The sequence below is a fragment of the Mandrillus leucophaeus genome, unplaced genomic scaffold (assembly GCF_000951045.1).
Source record: "Mandrillus leucophaeus isolate KB7577 unplaced genomic scaffold, Mleu.le_1.0 Scaffold820, whole genome shotgun sequence".
Taxonomy (NCBI): domain Eukaryota; kingdom Metazoa; phylum Chordata; class Mammalia; order Primates; family Cercopithecidae; genus Mandrillus; species Mandrillus leucophaeus.
The window spans coordinates 155,757-166,073 of NW_012108920.1; the positions used below are offsets into that span (position 1 = coordinate 155,757).

The window sequence follows — 10,317 nt, forward strand, 5'->3', positions numbered from 1 at the left end:
AGTGGCGGGATCTCGGCTCACTGCAAGCTCCGCCTTCCGGGTTCACGCCATTCTGCTGCCTCCGCCTCCCGAGTAGCTGGGACTACAGGCTTTTGCCGCCACGCCTGGCTAATTTTTTGTATTTTTAATAGAGATGGGGTTTCACCATATTAGCCAGGATGGTCTCGATCTCCTGACCTCGTGATCCGCCCGCCTTAGCCTCCCAAAGTGCTGGGATTACAGGCGTGAGCCACCGCACCCGGCCACTTCCCACTTACTTTTTAAGGGGGAAAAGGCAATGGTTGTTTTGAAAAAAATTAACCTATCTAAATAAAATATCAGCAGTTGAAACTAACAATGTATATTACAACAGTATTATGACCAAGTTGCCGCTACCCCAAGAATTCAAGAATGGTTTACCACTAGAAAGTTTATTGATGTAACTGATCTCATTAACAGATTTAAAGAATACCCATATGATCATCTTAATAGATGCAGGAAAATCATGCAATAAAATACCTATTTATGATAACTGCTAATATTTTATTTGTGCTTTTCCTTAAAAATGCAGCGTTTTTAGGAATTAAAGTTCAGAGCAGCAAAAGTCAAACAAAAACCAAGTCTGAGCAATAGAGCTACTACAATGCCCATCACAGTCTTTGCTCAGAAGACTACCTAAGGTCATGTTCAGCTCTATGTTTCTGTGACCACAAATAGCATCTTTGGCAAATCTGGTTTCAGTTGGTCTTTGTCCAGCTCCTGGATTCCATGCAGGGCCTGAGAAACCCTCAAGGATAAAAGATTAATCCGGTCCAGTGGACTCCGTGGTTCCTCAACTCCAAGTGCCCCCACCATAGGTGGGACCTGCCTCTCACGCATAGGATCCCTGGCGGCAACCCGAGACCGGTTCAGACCGGTTCTCCTACCCGCATTCCGCCGAGTCTCTCGCTCTGCCCAGGACGCACAGATGAGAGCGCTCAGCAGACTGGTGGGTCTGTCTTTCGGTCCTTCCTAATTTTCCCCTCCTCTGGGGAAAGGTCAAGGATACCTGAACCCAAGTGTCTGGCGGGGTGTAGGTGGGGTGGTGCATCTGTGCACAATCAAGGGCTTGGCCCTCCCGAGAGCGCCCAGGGGCAGGGGCCTCCTAGGTTCTGGCGGCCGGCAGGGGCGACCGGAGCAGGGGGTCGCGCTGGATTGCGGCTGAGGTCCTACCAGCGAGAGACAGAGACCCTCAGACATTTAGTCCAGAGACTGCAGCAAGGGAGGGGGACGAGGGGCCAGGGCCGGAATTTCGGGGGAGGACTTGGGAGCGCAGCGACCAGAGTCGTTTGCTGGCACCTGCGGGGGCGAATGCAGGGGCTTGGCCGAGATGACCTTGGACCAGAGCTCCCTTCCGGCCTGCAGAGATGAGCTTGGGGTTTAGCTTAGTGAGGAGTGAACAGCTTTTCAGCCGCAGTGCTGCGGAGGAGGCGGATGGAGGATGAACTGGAGCCGTCCTTACGGCCTCCGACGCAGGTGAGCCCCCAGCAGCGGCGACCCCCCACCGCACGGTGGCGACAAACCCCGCGCCACCGCGGCGGCGACCCCCTCCCCCACCGCGGCGGCGACCCCCTCCCCCACCGCGGCGGCGAGCTCCCCAGCACCGGCAGCAACTCTTAACACGCTGCGGGTCCGCGCTTGCGCCTCAGGCGCCCTCCGCGACAGTCTAACGGCTCTGCGCTCCACTGCGCCTGCGCTTGAGTCTCAGGCCCCATTCCCGGCCACTGGTTAGCGTTGTGCGAACCTTCAGCTTGTGCAGCCGCTCTCAATACCCACTGCGCTTGCGCTACCGCTTCGTCTCGACTGGTTTGCGCCTCTCAAACGCTTACTGCGCGTGCGCTAGCCCCTTTTTCACAGCTGGGTAACGCGCGCTGACCTTCCCTCCGCGCGCATGCGCCCGGTTAACCGCTTGGTAATGGCAGCTGGGGTCTCCCTGGTACAGCAAGACTTCCGCTCAGGCCCCTCTTCCGAATGCTCCATGCCCTCCTGCGATCTGGAATGGTCTGAATTCTCATACCTGCCCAGACCAGGCATTTCAGATGAGGGATTGCGGACCTGAGTGAACTGCGCATGTATAGCCACCTTGGAGCCTTCACTAAGTCGTCAAATGTTCAAAAACATCGTGCTTGTATGTACAGTGGCGTTAGGTGCTAGGCTCAGATATCCATAGGCAGGTGTTTACGTCCAGGTTCGGCCTGTGGGCCAGAGCAAGGTTGCTGGACCCTGGCATCCCAGCCCCCAGAGATGCTAAATCCTCTGCCGATCAGCCCTGACCTCAGAGGCAGTAAGCCCTCCGAGCACGGCAGTCCTGACCGCTCACTCCTTCCCGTGACTGTTTCCCACCTTCGCCTCTTTCCTCCTCATGATGCCCTCAGCTCTGACCTGGCGTCCTGCCTCACAGAGGGAAAGGGCGCAGCCAGAGGAGAGCGCCTGCACTGCCCACCGCTTCTATGGGTTCCTCCCCATCTGGGCTGATTTCTTTATGTATTTGCATGGCACATTCCCTCACCTCCTTTGTCTTCATTTGCACTTGTATTCCTTGACAGCCCTATTTAAAATAGCACCAGCTGAGGTGGGAGGATCGCTGGAGCCCAGGAGTTTGAAGCTGCAGAGATCTAATAGGATCTCACCACTGCACTCCAGCGTGGGCGACCTAGGGAGACCTTGTCTGTAAAAAATAAAAATAAAATAGCACCACCTGGTCCTAACACTTCCTACACCCCTTCCCTGCTTTAAGTCTCTGTAGCACCAGCTGATGTACTACATATTTTGCTCATTCATTTTGCGATTGCTTGTCTTTCCCTGCTCTGATAGCTCATTGATTTTGTCTGTTGTTCACTGCTGTATCCCAACACCCAGAACAGTAGGATTATTGACCATAATAGGGAGGCAATAAATCTTTGTTTGCCTAATTAATGGTCCGTATCATAGCTAATGTCTGAATGCTTACCATGACCAGGCACGGTATAGGCAATCTCCATGCATGATCTCATTGAATTAAACAATTTCCTGTAGTCTTGGAGACCTGTCAACATCTGCTACATGAGTTCAGCTGCTATCAAGCACTGTGTTCGCTGCTTCCTTCAGATCTGCTGTCTTAAGGGAGCTCTCACTTCCATGAAGCCCCTGTGGAGCTGTAATGTGGCCCCATTGGGACCAGACTCCAGGTTTCTCACCTGGCTTCTTCCTCAGGCTTCCAGCCTAAGAGAAAGTTACTTAGGCCTTATAGGAACTATGGGCAGCTAGGGCCCCTGTCACCAACCTGTCTCCAGACCTATGGCAAAGCCTTCAGCAGGATTCTGCCCTCCAGAGTCACTTCCTCTGCTCCCCCACCTTCCAGTGCAGTATCTCACTGAATGGTGAAAGCACAACTGGCTCTTTCCCAGCTATATCTTGCCCCCCCAGCACACTTCCTGGCTGAGATAAACACTCAGTTTTTTGTGTGTGTTTTTTTTTTTGAGATACAGTCTCACTCTATTGCCCAGGCAGGAGTGCAGTGGCGCAATCTGGGCTCACTGCAACCTCCGCCTCCCAGATTCAAGCAATTCTCCTGCCTCAGCCTTCCGAGTAGCTGGGATTACAGGTGCCTGCCACCACGCCTGGCTAATTTTTGTATTTTTAGTAGAGACGGGGTTTTACCATGTTGGCCAGGCTGGTCTTGAACTCCTGACCTCAAGTGATCTGCCCACCTCGGCCTCCCAAACTGCTGGGATTACAGGCGTGGGCCATCGCATCTGGCCAACACCCAGTATTTGATTAATGAATGAATAAATAGTCCATAGGTTCTCGAAACTTCAGAAAACCTTAGCCAAACATCCTTCTGTCGTGAAAATTGTATCAAAGTTTTCAAAAATAATACCTTTAATTTTACAGAACAATTTGCCAGAACAAGAAAGGCAGTAATTTTTGGGGGAAGATATCAACGATTCAATTTTTGTAAAGTCAACTACTTTGCAAATATCTAAAAAAATACGTGAGGGAAGTTCATTGTTGTGCCTTTGGAGGAGTGGAGAACTTTCAGTATATACTGAATTTTCAAAAATCTTAACAAACGTGTCATTTTGTAATTAAAAATCCCAAAAGAGTAGACCAGGTATGGTGGCTCACGCCTGTAATCCTAACACTTTGGGAGGCCAAGGCGAGTGGATCACTTGAGCTCAGGAGTTTGAAACCAGCCTGGGCAACAAGGTGAAACCCCGTCTCTACAAAAAAATACAAAAAAATTAGCCCAGCGTGATAGTGTATGCCTGTAGTCCCAGCTGCTTGGGGGGCTGAGGTGGACGGATCGCTTGAGCCCAGGAGGTTGAGGCTGCAGTGAGCCAAGATCGCGACACTGCACTCCAACCTGGGTGGCAAAATGAGACCCTGTCTCAAAAAAACAAAACAAAAAATCACAAAAAGAGAAAGATAAACAATTTTGTGAATCCCTCAGAAGACCTCAACTACAGGTCAGGTGCAGTGCCTCATGTCTGTAATCTCAGCACTTTGGAGGCCGAGGTGGGCAGATCACTTGAGGTCAGGAGTCTCTACTAAAAATACAAAAATTAGCTGGGCATGATGGTGCATGCCTGCAATCCCAGCTACTCGGGAGGCTGAGGCGGGAGAATCACTTGAACTGGGAGGCCGAGATTGCAGTGAGCCGAGATTGCGCCATTGCACTCCAGCCTGGGTGGCAGAGCAAGACTCCGTCTCTCTTTTTTTCTTTTTTTTTTTTGAGACGGAGTCTCACTCTGCGCCCATGCTGGAGTGCAGTGGTGTGATCTTGGCTTGCTGCAACCTCCACCTCCCTGGTTCAAGCAGTTCTCTGCCTCAGCCTCCTGAGTAGATGGGATTACAGGTATCTGCCAACAAGCCCGGCTAATTTTTTTTATTTTTTTATTTTTATTTATTTTTTTGAGACGGAGTCTTGCTATGTCGCCCAGGCTGGAGTGCAGTGGCACAATCTCGGCTCACTGTTTGCCTCCCAGGTTCACGCCATTCTCCTGTCTCAGTCTCCCAAGTAGCTGGGACTATAGGTACCCGCCACCAGGCCCGGCTAATTTTTTGTATTTTTAGTAGAGACGGGGTTTCACCGTGTTAGCCAGGGTGGTCTCGATCTCCTGACCTGGTGATCCCCCCACCTCGGCCTCCCAAATTGCGGGGATTACAGGCGTGAGCCACCGCGCCTGGCCAATTTCTGTAGTTTTAGTAGAGATGGGGTTTCACTATCTTGGCCAAGCTGGTCTTAAACTTCTGACCTCGTGATCCACCCGCCTCGGCCTCCCAAAGTGCTGGAATTAGAGGTGTGAGCCACTGCGCCTGGCCAAGACTCCTCAAAAAAAAAAAAAAAAAAAAAAAAAAGAGAAAATCCCAACTACAAATGATGAGGCATTGGGGATGCCTTTGGGAATTCTCCCTCCATCTCTAAGAGTGTTTCACTGTCCTTTTGTGTACCAAGTGTGCATGACTCATGTGTGCCCAGCCTAGAAGTAGGCTTCATTATCTCCAGGTCCAGGTAAGGAAGTGACTTAGGATGAGGAAGTAAGGGGAGAGCTGGGATAGGGACCAGGCACCTTGGCCATCTATGCTGCCTCTCTGTTTCTCCTATGTCCCCAAGTCCTTGCACCTGCAGGTCCATGTGGCCTCTTTTCTTAGCCTAGTTGCAGAACATGCTGGTGGGAGGTAAGAGAAGGAGGCTCAGCCCAGATTCCTGGAGCCTGGCCACTCTGTTGGAGGACGTTTTCCTGGGGCAAGTCAGGGGCTCCTGTCCTGCTGGAGTCAGAGCTTTACTCTGCTGGGGCCCCAACTCAGGCGACTGTCTTTCCCAAACAAACACAGCAGACGTGCTCAGGGCAGCCCAACAAGAAGGGATGGGAACTGCTCTCCAGCTCAGGGAAACTTTGGGGCTATGGGTGGCGTGAGGGTAAAGTGGGGTCCTGGACTCAGAGCAGGAGGCCTGGATTCCTCTGCTACCTGCCAGCCATGTGACCCAGGTAACTCCTCTCTGAGCCTCACTTTCCTCATCTGCAAAGTGGAGACATCACTGCTTGATTCAAATAAATTGCAGTGCTGTGATTGGCAGCTCTGGTCCAGGGAGAGGGGTGGTGGCTGTTGTTGGTCACTCTGTGTTCTCCCCTCTCTCCTCAGATTCAGGGCAGGATCCTGCTCCTGACCATCTGTGCTGCTGGCATTGGTGGGACTTTTCAGTTTGGCTATAACCTGTCTATCATCAATGCCCCGACCTCGGTACGTATCCTCTCTGTGTCGACTGCCCCTTTCTGAGTGGGTACTGGCTAACAGCTGCCCACTGAGGGGCTTCAGCCAGGCATCCACTTGGTGGCACTTTCTGCCACAAGTTTGTCTCCATTGGGTTGGCCCACAGGTTCCTGCAGGTTCAAACTGAGCATACATCTTCCCCCAAACCTGCATGTCCTCCTGAGTCCCTAATCTCAGCGGATGACTCCATCTTCCACCTAGTGATGGGGGAGTCAGCGTTGACTTCTTTTCGTCTCTTGGACACCAAGTCCTTCCTAACTATCTCTAGAATCCAGCCACTTCTCCCCATGTCTCCACCACATTCCCAGTTCTGGCCCAGCCTCCTCACTGGCCTCCTTGCCTTCAGCCTCTCCCCATCTTGATCTCTTCAAGTCACTCTCCTGCTCAGAATTGTTTTTTTTTTTTTTGAGATGGAGTTTTGCTCTTGTTGCCCAGATTGGTTTGCAGTGGCGTGATCTCAGCTCACTGCAACCTCTGCCTCTCGGGTTCAAACGATTCTCCTGCCTCAGCCTCCTGAGTAGCTGGGATTACAGGCATGTGCCACCACGTCCAGCTAATTTTGTAGTTTTAGTAGACATGGGATTTCTCCATGTTAGTCAGGCTGGTCTCGAACTCCCAACCTCAGGTAATCCACCTGCCTCAGCCTCCCAAAGTACTGGGATAACAGGCATGAGCCACTGCTCCTGGTCTCATGAAGGTTATTTATAAAGTAGCCAGTGGAGGTTAAGTTTCCGTGTTCAGCGGCGAGGCCTCGAGCTACCAGGGCCTCAGCTTCATGGAAAAAGGAAGAAGAAATTTTAAAAAACCAACTGACCAAAAGCAAGCAGGGCAGGCAGATCTGAACAAATGAACCCCGCGGTTTCACTGTCTCACACCTTCGCTCCCCCAACCCTGATACCAAAGCAAGTTAAGTATAGTTCCTCAAATGCCTATGACACAGCCCTTCCTCTAAGCCTCCTTCCATGGAGGGGCCCTCTCTGTTCCACCTGTAGAAGCCCACCCCAGATACCACCACCTTCTTGAAACCTTCTTCCCTCTCCAGCCCTTGGTGCAGGCTGTCCTCACTCAGGCTGTGTGAGGGCTGTTTTGTGTCCATCTCCTTTCTCCTGCTGATTCGCTCTCAGCATCTGAGTCATCTTTGAATCTCCAGCACTTGGTCATAGCCTGGCCCGAGCCGATGTTCTGTGAGTGTCTGTGGAAAGGATGGGTCTTTCAGCCCCAGTGATAGAAGCCTACCTCTAACTTGCTTAAGTAAGAAGGGCAAGTACCTAGTCACATAACTGGGAATGATGGGATATGGGGCTTCACACAGCACTGGGGGAGAGCTGCAGGAACCAGGTCCCAGGACAGAACTGTGGCTGCTGTCCTGCCCCTGATTTTCCTCTCTCGGTTTTTTTTTTTTTTTTTAGACAGAGTCTTGCTCTGTCACCCAGGCTGGAGTACGATCACGCAATCTCGGCTCACTGCAACCTCCGCTCCACCCCAAGCTCAGGTGCTCAAGCGATCCTCACACCTCAGCCTCCTAAGTAATTGGGACCACAGGTGTGTACCACAAAGCCCAGCTATTTTATTTGTATTTTTTAGTAGAGACAGGGTCTCATCATGTTGCCCAGGCTGGTCTCGAACTCCTGAGCTCAAGTGGTCCGCCCACCTCGGCCTCTTGAAGTTCTAGGATTACAGGCATGAGCCACCGTGCCTGCCTTGGCCTTGTTTTCATACCTAGTTGGGGAGCTGCTGTCACCAGATTCACTTCCTGCCAGCTGAGAACTCCCCCCACCAACAAAAGTCTTCCAGATTAGCTCATGTAGAAAGGCAGGGAAGAGCCTGAGGGGCTGGTTTGGTTTACGTGTCCACTCCCAGACCAGTAATGTGGTCAGGAGGCTGGGATGCTCGGATTGGCCAGATCTGGGCCAGGTGATCACCTTTATGGGGGAACCAAGAGCTATACTTGACTATGGAGAGAACTTCCTCCAAAGTAATATTTGTTAGCAGAAGATAGAGATGGGGATAGAAAGAATGATAGCAGCCCAGCCTCTTAAAGCAAGGATGAGAATTTAGAAAGGGGGGTCTGAGCTGGCTGCATTGGTTTGTTTGTTTGTTTGTTTGTTTGTTTATTTATTGAGATGGAGTTTTGCTCTTGTTGACCAAGCTGGAGTGCAATGGCGTGATCTTGGCTCCCTCTGTCACCCAGGCTGGAGCACGGTGGCGAGATCTGAGGTCACTGCAACCTCTGCCTCCCAGGATCAAGTGATTCTCCTGTCTCAGCCTCCTGAGTAGCTGGGATTACAGGCGCCTGTCACCATGCCTGGCTAATTTTTTTGTATTTGTAGTAGAAATGGACTTTCCTCATGTTAGCCAGGCTGGTCTCAAACTCCTGACCTCAGGTAATCTGCCTGCCTTGGACTCCCAAAGTGCTGGGATTACAGGCGTAAGGCATTGGTTTATTTATTCATTCATTCATCAAGCATTTGAGCACCCACTTCAGTGCACACTCAGACTAGAGAGGGGTCCATCCCGGGCTGGGCAGGTCACTCAGACCTTACCTCCCACGGCCATCACCAGCCCCCACAAAGGAGACTTTCCTAGGCTCAGAGGCTTCCCCTACCCTGCTGAATAGTGTTAAGTTCTAACTGTTAAAGAAAAAGTTATTCAGGCTGGACATGGTGGCTCATGCCTATAATCCCAGTGCTTTGAGAGGCTGAGGCAGGTGGATCATTTGAGGTCAGGAGTTCGAGACCAGCCTGGCCAACATGATTAAACCCTGTCTCTACTAAAAGTAGAAATATTAGCTGGGCATGGTGGTGCGTGTCTGTGACCTCAGCTCCTCCAGAGACTGAGGCAGGAGAATCGCTTGAACCCAGGAAGCGGAGGTTGCAGTGACCTGAGATCTCGCCATCGTGCTCCAGCCTGGGTGACAGAGGAAGACTCCCTCTCAAAAAAAAAAAAAAAAAAAAGGCTGGGCACAGTGGCTCACGCCTGTAAACCCAACACTTTGGGAGGCCAAGGCAGGTCGATCACCTGAAGTTGGGAGTTCCAGACCAGCCTGACCAACATGGAAAAACTGCATCTCTACTAAAAATACAAAATTAGCCAGGCATGGTGGCACGTGCCTGTAATCCCAGCTACTTGGGAGGCTGAGGCAGGAGAATTGTTCGAACCCGGGAAGCGGAGGTTGCGGTGAGCCGAGATCGCGCCATTGCACTCCAGCCTGGGCAACAAGAACAAAACTCCATCACAAAAACAAAAACAAAAACTATTCAATGACACTTGTCAAAGCACAGTAATGAAGAGTTTATTCAAGAGGTGGCAAGCACTAGTTGGAGGGACCATGGCAATGGGGTCCTACCCTGAGGCAGAAAGATTGGATTCAACTTCAAATACAGCATGGGCAAGCGAGAACTGATAGCCGAGGAGTAGAGCGGGGTCAGTGGGTGCACAATGACTGAGAGGATCATCAGGCGTTTGTGGGGGATTCTGGTTAAATTGACCCAACAGGATTCTTGTTGAGGGCAGGCCAGGGTAACCAGATATCATGGAGGATGGCAGAGGATAAGGAGGCCAATTAGATTTTGAAAGTGATCAGATGTGGAGGATGAGGATTCTAGCTAAATCAACTTAGCAGGACACTTGCTAAAACTGAACAACGCAGAGATGAACACAGAAGTCCAAAAGTTGAGACCTAGTTGAAAAAGAGCTCAGAATACCAGGCGCAGTGGCTCACCCTTCTAATCTGAACACTTTGAGAGGCTGAGGTGGGAGGATTGCTTGAGCCCCGGAGTTTGAGATCAGCCTAAGCAACACGCAAGATCCAGTATCTACAAAGAAGTAAAAAAATATTCAACAGGGCGCAGTGGCATGAGCCTGTATTTGCAGGTACTTGTGAGGCTGAGGTGAGAGGATGGCTTGAGCTCCAGCCTGGACAACAGAGGGAGACCCTATCTTTATTTATTTTTATTTTTTTTTGAGACGGAGTCTCGCTCTGTCGCCCAGGCTGGAGTGCAGTGGCCAGATCTCAGCTCACTGCAAGCTCCGCCTCCCGGGTTT

The 10,317-nt window shown here is 51.2% G+C and overlaps 1 protein-coding gene across 3 annotated transcripts in view; it reads left to right on the top strand.

Moving 5' to 3' along the window:
- The first annotated feature begins 400 nt into the window (after window positions 1–400).
- Window positions 401–10,317, top strand: part of SLC2A11 (solute carrier family 2 (facilitated glucose transporter), member 11) — a 29,059-nt gene continuing 19,142 nt past the window's right edge. The window contains exons 1-3 of one of the 3 annotated variants that reach the window (XM_011967964.1): window positions 401–967; window positions 1,384–1,494; window positions 6,145–6,243. In XM_011967964.1, coding sequence (XP_011823354.1) covers window positions 1,453–1,494; window positions 6,145–6,243 — 141 coding nt within the window. In that variant the 5' untranslated portion in view covers window positions 401–967; window positions 1,384–1,452. Of the gene's footprint in view, window positions 968–1,383; window positions 1,495–1,842; window positions 2,020–6,144; window positions 6,244–10,317 lie in introns of those variants that run through there. The other 2 variants (XM_011967966.1, XM_011967965.1) reach the window with 2 other exon arrangements.